Source organism: Bidens hawaiensis, unplaced genomic scaffold (genome assembly GCF_021521415.1).
Source record: "Bidens hawaiensis isolate Kalapana, Puna unplaced genomic scaffold, B.hawaiensis_p1.1 tig00003540_1, whole genome shotgun sequence".
Classification (NCBI taxonomy): domain Eukaryota; kingdom Viridiplantae; phylum Streptophyta; class Magnoliopsida; order Asterales; family Asteraceae; genus Bidens; species Bidens hawaiensis.
This window is the reverse complement of record NW_027491200.1, coordinates 2,499,451-2,511,714: the sequence shown is the minus strand read 5'-3', so window position 1 is coordinate 2,511,714 and position 12,264 is coordinate 2,499,451. Positions and strand designations below refer to the sequence as shown.

Genomic DNA, 12,264 nt, shown 5'->3' with positions numbered 1-12,264 from the left:
CCTTGAGTAACTTATGGATAAATTATCCTTAAGATTTGTTCAAGGTTGCAAAGGATTAAGGATCCTTGGTATTATCTGTTTACTAATAATTGTATTTGAGTGGCGTTAGTTTGTTAGATATAACAGCTGGACGACTTGGTCACCCTATTTTAGCGCTACTGGGAGACTCCCGCACGTGGTCAAAGAGAAGGGAACGGCTAGTGGGAAGAGTGACATGATTATAGGAAATCTTGTTAGTTGTTATTTATATTTATAACGAGATCATTGATCAGCTAGAAACACACTTGTACTCTCACACACTTTAGTATCTCTACAAAACTCTCTCTAGCTCAGCACTCACACTTAGAAATATTGTAATACTGATTGTGATCTCCACCTTTGTAACCCGATTTTGTGATTAATAAAGAGGTGATAGACAATTTTCATCACCCGGGGTTTTTATGTCGGCGATCCTCTAAAGATCAAGGGATTTTCCTTGTAACAAATTCTTGTGTTTGTATTTGTAACCGGTTCATTATTGTTCTTATCAAGTTTGCACTAATCCTCACCAAACGAATTTGGTTACATTATCCTTAGTAGATTTTTGACCAAAACAAGAAGATAATGAAATAAGTTTAAATTCTAATGAAATTCATCTTGGCAGTTGACTTGTAATCAAAATTCATCTCCAGAGTTGAAATGCATTTGAAATTCATCTTTGGAGATGAATTTAAAAAAGCTCAAAAATCATCTTTTTTGAAAACTCACGTTGGAGACGGAAACAGCTTGAAACATCACGTTAAAGTTGGTTTTCATCAGGTTAGATTTGATGTGAAAAGTAATGTTTAAGACAGATTTGGGATGAAAACTTGTGTTGTAGGTGGGAATGCTTGACACATGGCAAATTTTGATTAGTCCAGGAAAACTAACGGGGAAAATCCCAATATCACGTGGAAGTTGGATTTTGATGGCTATTTTTGGAAAACGAAATCTCGCGAGCTATTTGTGTGTTTCTCTCTCTTCAAAATGGCTATTTAGGTAATTTTTCCTAATAATATTGTATAAACCTATACATGGTATCTATGAACTTTCCAAACTAAATGATAGAATCTATCCCATTTTGTGAAACCTCATATTTCTACAAAGGCAAATGGCCATTAATCAAAATGTTATGATCTATACAAAAAATATACTGTTTTGTTATGATTTTTGTGACAATAAAAGATCAAAAAACATGTACATTACTTTTTGGGTTCGGTGACGAATAAAATGTGTGAGTTTAAGCATTCTTTATACAGATTACACAATTTTTGATAAGCACATAAATTGAAATGAATCTACGGTACCCTTCAATCTTTTTTTCCACTTCAAGAGGCTTTCTCTCATGTAAACCTCAAAACACCAGTCTGCAAGTGTTCATGTGTCCGTAAAGTGAAACCTGAACCATAAACTGAACCCGCTTGTGAAACACTGACATCGTTTTCACCCCAAACCGACAACTATGAACTGCCGAGTTTCTTGTCACACTACTTAAACTCTCTGGTGAAAACTTTGATCTTTCAACAACAATTCTACTTCTTGACTTCGTAGTTGGTGATCCATTTCCATTATTAATCAAATCAACGGTTTCATCATTTTCATAACAACTGTCATCATCTTCTTCAACATGATCCAAGATCCTCTTAGCTTCATTAGTAACACCAATGGCGCGCCATGCTTCTGCAACAAGCTCGACAGTGTTCTTCTGTGGAACAATCCCTTTTTCTTCCATTATTTGCAGCAACTCTTCGGCTTTCCACGGTTGTCTAGCTTCTCCAAATCCCCAAATCAAAGTTTCAAATGTTTTCAAGTTAGGTGAACTTTCCATTTTGCCCATCTTGTCGAAAACCCGCATGGCGTTATCCATCTTTCCTGCACTACACCATCCGCTAATGACAGTAGTGAAGATGACGACATTTGGGCTCACTTTTGATTCTTTCATGACTTGCAAAAGTGCTTCGGCTTTCTCGGGCTCTCCAGCCCGGACATAGCCCTTGGCTAAGATACCAAACGCGTGAATGTCGGGTTCGATTCTGCTCTTGATCATGTCATCAAAGATGTCTTGACATTTGTCCATTAATCCTACTGAACTCCATGCATTCATGATGGTGCTGAATGTAATCACATCGGGTTTGACCCCAAATTCCTCCATCATCTCTAGTGTCTGAAATAATCATCAAAAAATTATTAGTTCGATCCTCAAGAACCCGTTTTAGATTGCTTATATTCAAGCATTCTAGAAAGGTTAAATGTTTCTTTTTGTAAAAAATCAGTGTCCTTCGCACGTGGGTCAACGGGTTAAAAGTTGCATGTATTATGTTGTTAATGCATACAACCTTCTAAATGGATTTTACTTGGGAAAACAGTGTTCCACTTAAGTCACTCAAAAGTATTTTTTGTTCTTCTAAAGTCACTTAACATTAATTAAGTGTGTTTCAATCATATGTAAAGTTTTTTATAGGTGTTTACATTTTTAAAAATCAAGTGAGGCAATTGAAACATATATCTATCTTGGTAAATAATAAGTGATATTTTGTTCCAGTTAACTTGAAGCAGGAGGTAGTATTTAAGAAAAAGAATACCCTTAATAATAATAACGTTTCTTAAGGGAAGTGTAACCGAGATTCATATATGTTTCCTTCGCTTCGGTTAATTATTTTTAATATTTACAGAAAAAATATAACATAGGATTGTAACACCTAATGGAAGTCGACTGACTTCAAAGGAACAATTAAACTTTGACCGACTTAATGAGACAACTAGGAAACTTGGTTACCCCTTTAATATAATGGTTAAGATTATGCCTGTAATACTCTTGTTTTTGCAGTCTTCAATAACACAGTAATTACTTAAAAAGGATTTAGACTTGACAAAAGGTTTTTATGGATCTACCCAACCTACCAATACATACCTCATCAACTCCATCAGAATCTGCAGCATCAATAAACCCTTTAATAAGCGAATTGAAAACGACATCATTCGGTAGCACTCCAAGATCCTTCATTCGATACACAAATCTCATAGCCTCATTCATGTTACCTTCTCTACAATACCCGTTAACAATAATCCCACACGTTCGCTTATTTGGAGCCACTTTATTATTCTGCATTTGGTATATCATCCCTTCGGCTCTATACGTCTCTCCATTCAAAACATAAGCTTTTGCTATCGTGTTATACGTCACAACATCCGGTTTTATACCAAACTCAACCATCTTATCAACAACATTCCATGCTTCTTCAATATTCTTCTTGTTACACCAAGCTTGCGCAATAATATTAAAAGTTCTATCATTCGGTTTCACGTTTTCTTCCAATGTCAACATTTGTAACAACTTTAAACACTCTTCGGGCTTACCTATGACCCCAAGACCTTTGATTAATGTGTTTAAAGTGCTCGTTGTAGGCTTACAACCACTATCTTTCATCTTCTTGTACATTTTCATGGCTTCTTTAATGTTACCTGACTCTGAGAATGCGTTGATCATGGCATTGAAGAAGATTGAGTCCGGTTTTAAGCCGTTGGATTCGACTTTTGAAAGGAGGGATGGGATCGAATTGAACCGCTTTTGGAGGGTTAACGCGGCTAAGAGCGTTGTGTATGTGACAAGTGTCGGTTTGTGGCCATCTTCGATTAAATCCTTCATGATTGACTGGACTTCTTGTGGCTTTTTCTTCTCGATTAATATTTTCATAAGTTTGGTTCGTGAACGGACCGTTTGGCAGCTGTTGTGTTTGTTTTCTTGACAGGTGGAGCAGCGCGATTGAGTTCTCGAACTCAGGACGGCTGAAACCGTACCAAAGTGGACCTTTTCGGGCATATGTGTTTGCTGAAATGTAAGTAAACTTATTGTTAGTTTGTTGGATTTATTAATATTGAAATGTTGTTGTTAATTAGGAGTTAAGGTTTGTGGTGTACCATGGTGGAAGATGCTTTGACCTTTGACTTGCTTATGATTGGTCTGTTTTGGTGCTTGCTGATGATCACAGAATGCAATCTTTCTCTACCTAGTTCTCCCATTTTCATGTAAATGCTTCTTAATATCTTGAAACTAAGCAATTTGATGCACTTGACTTTGACTTTCACCTCGAATTCATGATCTTAACAGATACATGATGGGTATATGTCTTAGACATCCTAAACATAATCATGAATAAAGTAAGCATAACCGGTAGTATTCGTGAATTTAGTAGAGTCATATTCAAGGGCAAAATAAGATACAAATCAGATATTGCAAACATAAAGATTCCAAGAATCCTGGAAACTGAGCTCTAATAATCAAATTATGTTCCAAGATTACATTTTTAAGCATGAAATCAAACTAAAACTCCACAAAGATGAAAGCTTTTTGATGATGATCAAAGAAGTTAAGATGATGAAAATGTGGTAATTGAGAGTACCTGTTTGAGTGAAGCAGGATGAAGCATGATGAGAGATGAAACTCTCTTCCTTACTCTCTTTTCTGCACGTAGGAAAGGAAATTTGTAGTTTAGTGACACCTGGGTGAAATCTTATCCACAAATATTATCAAGAAAATCAAAATGGCTTTTCAATTTTCTCATAAATTATTATTAAGTTTAAAGCTTTTTTTCATATTGTTTGGAGGTTATTTGGCCACGTCTTGCTTTTTAGCCTCCAGAAAGTGATCAACCATAACTTTGGCTTTGGCTATTGGCTGTTGTGCGTGGAGTTTTAGTGACCTGACTCTAGTCTTTATTTTAAAAAACTTTGGTTTTATATCAGCCGGTTAAAATTAGATATCGTTTAATAAACATGTTTAAGCTTAAGCTTAGTATATGAGTTTATGTTCACTTAATAAACAATCTTGAGCATCACTTCATATATTATACATACACCCGTGAACACTCACTTGTACTCATAGAAACGATCATAGCAACTTCCAACCTTGTAATCATCGTTTTTTATTAATATGATTGAGGCAGTGAGATAGTTTTCCTCTCCTAAGGTTTTTTTGCTGGAGATTCTCCAAGGATCAAGGGTTTTTCTTGCTACATCGTTGTGTCACTTGTACTATTTACTTATCATTTCGTTTACATTATCAAGCATCTCACGATCAAAGTTTGGTTACTTGATTATCCTCGTGTAATTTTTGACCAAAACATTTGGCGCCCACCGTGGGACAAGTGGTGCTTTATGTAAGGCCCCGTTACCGGTGCGCTACTTTGGACGTTGGATTTACTCATAAAACCAGTTCTAAATATCAGAGTTAATAAAAACTTTCGCGGAATAATATAAAAGTCAACCATTCATTACAAACATTCATAACTTGTCTTTCAAAACATAACATAAAACATAGTATTTCAAACATCACGACAAATCTCCAGATGCCAGTCTCTTCAATCTTGTCATGTGTCCTGCTCAAACCTGTTGTCTCAATCTGTTAACCTGCGTGCATACTAAAAGCCAGCTACGCTAAGTGAGTTCTAGTTAATCAGACGACATATGATACATTCACATACTTACATATGCACCCGAAGGTACATACCTCCATATTTACTTACATACTTACATACACACATACTTTCATTCTTTCTTTCATAGTTACATTCATACTTACATTCATACTTTCATTCATACATATACGTTTAAAGAGCATTTCGCCCTATAACCTTCGCCGATGTTATTAGGGTCGCTTCCCTACGTTCGCCGATATTATTAGGGTCGGTTCCCTACTATTAGGGTCGGTTCCCTTCATTCTCCGATATTATTAGGGTCGGTTCCCTACATTCGTACTACTATAACATACATGTCATTTACATATTTTCCTTGACAATATGTGCAATCTCCAAAGAGCGTTCACGTACCATCAACATATCATACATACATTGTTCATACATCATATATATTCATACATACATCATTCATACATCACACAAATCAATCTTACCTTTAACTACCACTTGATGGCACATGCAATATCCGAAGATCGTTCACCCACCGTCAACAATCATCATACATAAATCATACAAGGCATACACTTATCACCTAAGGTAAGTGTATTAATTATCACATCGAGTATGCACACAGCCCCGAAAACATAATAAGGAAGTGGGGCTAGAAACTCACCTGAATGCGGTTACGTTCACCGTTTATAGTTATTCCCTTCTTTAGCTGTGCGCGACTAACTGTGTAACAATGTCACGTATCAATTATCTATCACTACCCATATCGTATTTCTAGTTAATTATAACCCTCAACGAAAGGGGTTCGGGGGCAGCGCCCCTGGCAGCGGGATCTAGGGGCGGCAGCCCCTAGCAGGGTCCAAGGGGCAGAGCCCCTGGCTCGGTCGAGCTGTCTTATCACATTTTCCATTAGAATTTTGAATCATTTTCTAATTCGCTAACTCATTTGCCCTAACGATTTAAGCCTGATTCGTTAACTAATTCGTTATCTTTCATGATCTAGTTCGTTAGCTGATTCCTTATTCTGGTTCGTTATCTCAACATGGTCTGGTTCGTTACTTGGTTCTTAACGAATTGGATTCATAACGAACTGGTCCTTTGACGAATCAGTTCATGTAGCGAATCAGTCCATGTAACGAATTGGACCTTCCGATTCGTTATCTCCTTTAACGAATGACTATAACGAATTAAGAGTAATTCGTTATCTTTTCCCTTAACGAATTGAACACGAACTGAAGCTATGCTTTCCTTAACGAATCGCTTGACGAAATGCTTCAAATTCGTTAACTCCCCGTTAACGAATTACCTCTAATTCGTTAACTTCCCGTTAGCGAATTAGGGTTGGGTCGGGGAATGTCAGAACATTCCCTGACATCTTTTACCTTGTATTAACTTTTCTGGCGCCACTTTTCCGGCGCCGTCACCGGAAAACCGCGAATTCACCGGAAAAACGAGTTTTACCTCGTTTTCACCATTTTTTCGTCCCGTTCAATCCAGATCTGAGCTATGGTGATCCCTAAGCTTATCTTAGGTTCGGTTTATACCCGATTCTACACGGATCTCGTGACATTAACGGTTTAACGGTGTCGGCTCGTCGCTTCGCGACTAGATCTAACGGATTTGGATCTCTACAATATCACACTATCATTACCTCGGGTTGATGCTCGGTTTCTTGGTGATTTCGGTTAGAGAGAGAAAAATTAGAGAGAGAGAGCTTAAGTGTGTGTTTTGGTGGTGTGTGGAATATGTGTGAAATGAATGATTAATGGGTGTTTATGACTTATATAATTATGGATCATGGGCTTAAGCCCATGGTCTTTTCCTCTTTCTTTCATAACTCAAGTCCATAACCCATATCCATTTAACCCAACACTAGCCCGACTCATAATAACTCGTATTATCATTTATTAACCGAAACTAGAAAACGGGATGTTACACTTTACACGATCAATTCCTCAGTTTTATGATCAATCACTACCTTCAGACCATCACCAATAACATCTCAGTCGAATAAATCGTCGTCTCAAAACAAGTCAACCTACCCATCGACTCAATCTTCAAGTGTGGGTTTGAGCCATACCATTCCAATGATGCCACTAAGGCCGTCCAAAGCTCTCGTCGCTCAAACTCGCTCGCCGCTCGCTCGAAAATTTCTTGAAAGTTGCTAGCTCGTTTTTCGCTCGATTGTAAACGAGCCACTCTGCTCGGTTCGGTTTGCAAACAAGCCAACAAACGAGAAAAGGTCTGCTTAGTTCGGTTCGGCTCGAATTTTTATAATTGATTTTATATATAATTATATATAGGTTCGCTCGATGGGGTCGAAGTATTATGTTTAAACTTATTATACACACACACACACATAGTTAACTAAATGTTAAATGACACCCATTTATTTAACATTAAGATAATCCAGCCCAATACAAAAAAAAAACCCAATATAAATTACCAAACAAAAAAACTAAAATCGAACCCTAATTGTTAAATATTAGTATCGTTGGTTCAGACTTCAGACCATTCTCTACTATATTCCTCCCTTCTCATTGTTTCAACCCTAATTCAAAATCGCCTCCTTTCATTCCGCCACTCATCCCATAACCCCAATCTAGTAAAGAAAATGACCCCTAACAACTGCCTTGGATGAACGAGTTCCGGGTCAAGTAAAGTTTGGTGATAAATCCGAGATCAAAATAAATGATAATGGTAATGTTACTATGGTAAGTAAGACTGGTGAAAAGAAAGCGTTATGTGTTGTTTTCTATACGCCTAAGTTAAAGACTGATCTTCTTACCTTGGGACAATTGGATGATGAAGTATGTAAGATTGAAATAGCCAATGGGATATTGAGGCTATATGACAAGAATTGAGGATTGTTGATGAAGATTTTAGAGAAATCTGAATAGAATATACGATATCAAGCTTCAGGTATGTTATAATACTAACAGCTTAGAAGATACGAAGTGAAACCGACAATGAAAGTGAGGGAATGTCGGCTTGGAACGATCCTTGAAAGATAAATGGATAAAAGAAGTAGTGAGATCTCTCTAGCCCTAAATAGCTTTGGAATTTATCCATTTGAAAATTTAATAAATTAAGGGTAGAGGATTTTGGGGTTTACATATGATACATAGTGCGATACATTCAAAACAAGGTATTATAGTACAAACCAACATATTCTCAACATATTCTCTATCCTATCGTTTTCTTCAAATGATTTGATTGGAGTTCGTGAAAGTGTTGGTTAAGAAACAATTGATGAGATGAAGCGAGTCGAGTAGGAAAATAGCAACGTGGATGTAAATTTAAGTACCAAAGGAACGGATGCTAGATTAAAGACTCGGTGAAGCAAGTATGCTATAGTCAGTTGAAAAGGAGAAACAACAGTAAGAAGATGAATAATTCAAGATTTGGGGGGGGGGGGGGGGTATATGAAGGTTAGTTTTGAACTATTCATAAAGTTAAGGGTTTATTTTGGAATGCTTTATTTTTAGTTAATTAAATTGTACGTAAGTAAAGGTATGTCTTGAAGAGAAAGTTAAGTAGATCTAAAATAGGGGTCTAGATTATCATTTTTATTATGTATCTTTTCTTTGTAACTTCGTTATGTTCGTTCATTAAGTTTGTTTGATAATAAAAAGAGTCTAGGTTGTCTCCCAAATATTTCGTGTTAGTTCATTCGTTTGTTTTTATCCATCTGGGCCAACAAAAACTAACTTCAGTGACCTATATATGGAATTCACATTGGGTTTTCTATGCATGCATTAGCCCTTGTAGTGGGTTATAACTGGGTAGCGCTGGCTCAATGGTGTTATAATACCACACACCACACTTCAATTAAATACTTCATAAGAAGCCTTATTTATTCCGGCTGACACACATGTTGCGTATATTAAAGAACTTCTAAGATATAAGAAGCCAGGATAAAACACTTAAAGGGCAACCTTGAAGTGGCGAAATACATATGAAACAAACAGATACAAAAGAACTTACCGCTCTTTTAAACAAGGAGAATGGGTCTACCTCAAGTTACAACCATATGTTCAAAGTTAATTAAAATATCACAAACACAACAAATTATACCCAATACTATGGGCCTTTCTTAATTTTGGAGAAGACTGGATCTGCAACATACAAATTGGATTTAACCCCTGATTCACAAATCCATTCAACCTTTTATGTCTCCCTGTTGAAGGTAGCTAAACGTCCTATTAACACTATTACTCCACTACATGTTGCACCACGATTCCAATGTTTACCAAGAATTATTATTGGTCGGCAATTAGTCAAGCGCATTGACGAGCTACAATGAAACTTGTAATTTACTGGGATGGTTTAACTTTAACAGATGTAAAGTGGGAATATCTTGATGACTTCAAACTACATTTTCCTTCTTTTGATTCTTAAGATCAAAAATTGTGTTTAGAGGAGATGTATTGTTATAATCTAAATAGTCCAAGGGCTTATTAGTCAATTAGTAATCTCCATGTAATGATATTGAAATAGTGGTAAAAAGACGTAAGAGTATTCTCAGTCATTACCCTATATTTATGTGAGTGAGTTTTGTAAATTATATGGTATGGTTATGAGTGGTTGTGAGTAAAAGAGAGATAAAGTGTGAGGAAAGTTAAATTTGGGGTTACATTGTTCACATTGTATAATTTTTAATGTTTTCTAAAAGTGGTTGTGAGTGAAGGAAAGAGAAAATATTATGATAAAGGTATAAAAAATAGAGTTTGGATCAAATACAATGATTTTATCATTATTGAAATTGAATCATCATTTATTTTTTTATTTAGATTATGGGGTTACATGTTTCTCAATATAAAGACACAAATATTACATAATATTCCTTCTAACTATATAAAACATTACATTATTGGTTTAACATTCCCCCGCAAGTTGGGGGCGGGGAACGACTTGCAACTTGGACCTTAAAAATAGAAACTGTTGATATGATAGAGGCTTTGTGAAGACATATGTGATATGATCACTAATAGAGATGAATTCAACATATAGTTGACCATGAGCCAGTTGTTTCGCCTATTCACGAATAAAGTGAATATATACTTCGACATGCTTTGTACGCAGATGAAATATATGATTCGTTGAAAGATAAGTAGCCCCTAGGTCGTCACACCATAGTGTAGGAGATGTGTTAACTGAAACGCCTAGTTCATGTAGGAGAGAACGTAACCATATTAATTCTACCACAGTATTCGCAAGAGCTTTGCAGCCAGATTCAGTTGACGATCTTGAAATAGTTCGTTGTTTACGGGCATACCATGAGATGAGATTCGATCCTAGATGTCACACCCCGACCAAAGGCGACTGAACATGCCAGGGCGTAATGTGACATTTGTCAATTTCGGGTCTTGTTTGTATTCGTTTCGTATTTGTTTTACTATGTAAACGACCCGTTTTGTAAACCGAAACCTTGGATATTATCAAAATGATGGATTTTATGTTAAAATATTGTTTTACACTTGTTGGGTCTTGATAACATTCATTTCGGTCTTTAAAACGCGTAAAAATCACTTAAAACGAAGTTCGGGGGCCAAAACTGCCATTTTGAATCTAAAGGTTGTTTTATTAGTTTTCTTGAAGGTTTGACTTCCAAAGTCAAACTGAATTATTTCTTTCATTCTAATTAGCTTATGTAGTCTTATTAATACTTGTTTATGGTGGTACAACATATATATATATATATATATATATATAATACACACCCTTTGTTACCTTCGGTAATTACTTCTCCGACTCCGGTTGGTTAAGTTTCGGACCTCGTAAGGCAAGGCTTCATAGAAGACTTCGTGTTCTTGATATATATACACTCACATAACTTGTTTTCACATATTATTTATACTTAACTTCTGTTCATTTTAGTTTGTTAGTCACATGTACAAGTCTTGGGTATGTGGAGACCATCTATGAACTCATTATGAGATGGAAACCGAACCAAACCGAACTTTTGTTAAAAAGACTTGTTGTTGACTTTTTAGTTGTAGAACTTAAATATTTTCATTTGTACATTATTATAAAATATCTATGATATATGGGTATGTGGAATCCATCTATGAACTTGTTGTGAGATGGAAACCGAACCGATCCGATTTTTACTCGCTGAAGACACACAAATGTGTTTTTAGCTATCAAGACTTGTATATTTCTTTAAAAATAGTTTACAAACTGATTTTAATTATTTTCATAAGTACTTGGAAATGTTGGATCCAACTTGATCTCATAACAAAGTTTGGACCGACAAAACCCAAAACTCGCTTAACGTACATTGTTTGTTCTAAAACAATAGGTCTACATACTTGGTTAAATATTATTATATTTTAATGAGTTATATCATAACAATAATATTTTGGAAAGTTGGTTAATTATTATTATATTTTAATGAGATCTCATAACAATTAATATTTTGGAAAGTTGACTTTGGTTTTGACCATTTGTCAAGACCCGAACCAACAACCCGAACACTCGTTAAAGACCCGTTTTAGTATCTTTATCCCAAAGGAACTTGTATTCTTACATTTTTCCCACCTTATTACTCAACATAGGTTGAGTAAATATTAAGGTTAGATACTTTAACCCGGTTTCGAGCAAACTTACATTTTTAAAGATTTATTATTATAATTCTTACATAGTTACATTTTAAACCTTGAACTTTAATTGTTTACTTTTTGCAACAATTATTTTATTTAAAGTTATTCAAGACAACCTTTCTAAATCCAAGACTTTCTTTTATTTAGGCTTCATACGTTAAACCCGTCGTTCCGGCGAATCTCCAAATTATCAACTTTTCAAGTTTATTACTTGAACG

At 35.7% G+C, this 12,264-nt stretch overlaps 1 protein-coding gene across 1 annotated transcript; it reads right to left on the bottom strand.

The window, feature by feature from the left end:
- Nucleotides 1-1,176: 1,176 nt before the first annotated feature.
- LOC143623791 (uncharacterized) lies at nucleotides 1,177-4,462 on the bottom strand. The gene is made up of 4 exons (XM_077094627.1): nucleotides 4,419-4,462; nucleotides 3,937-4,155; nucleotides 2,930-3,847; nucleotides 1,177-2,182 (listed from the first exon to the last, which is right to left on the bottom strand). Exons 2-4 carry the CDS (start codon nucleotides 4,042-4,044, stop codon nucleotides 1,373-1,375), a joined length of 1,836 nt encoding a protein of 611 aa, XP_076950742.1. The 5' UTR covers nucleotides 4,045-4,155; nucleotides 4,419-4,462; the 3' UTR covers nucleotides 1,177-1,372.
- Between the last annotated feature and the right edge of the window lie 7,802 nt (nucleotides 4,463-12,264).

What these genes read in the sequence shown, in the direction of transcription:
- LOC143623791 (XM_077094627.1), bottom strand. Translation starts at nt 4,044, where the DNA reads ATGAAAATGGGAGAACTAGGTAGAGAAAGATTGCATTCTGTGATCATC. An exon ending in TCAAAGCATCTTCCACCATG is followed by an intron (nt 3,848 to 3,936) that starts GTACACCACAAA and finishes CTTACATTTCAG; the next exon opens with CAAACACATATGCCCGAAAA. An exon ending in ATTCTGATGGAGTTGATGAG is followed by an intron (nt 2,183 to 2,929) that starts GTATGTATTGGT and finishes TGATTATTTCAG; the next exon opens with ACACTAGAGATGATGGAGGA.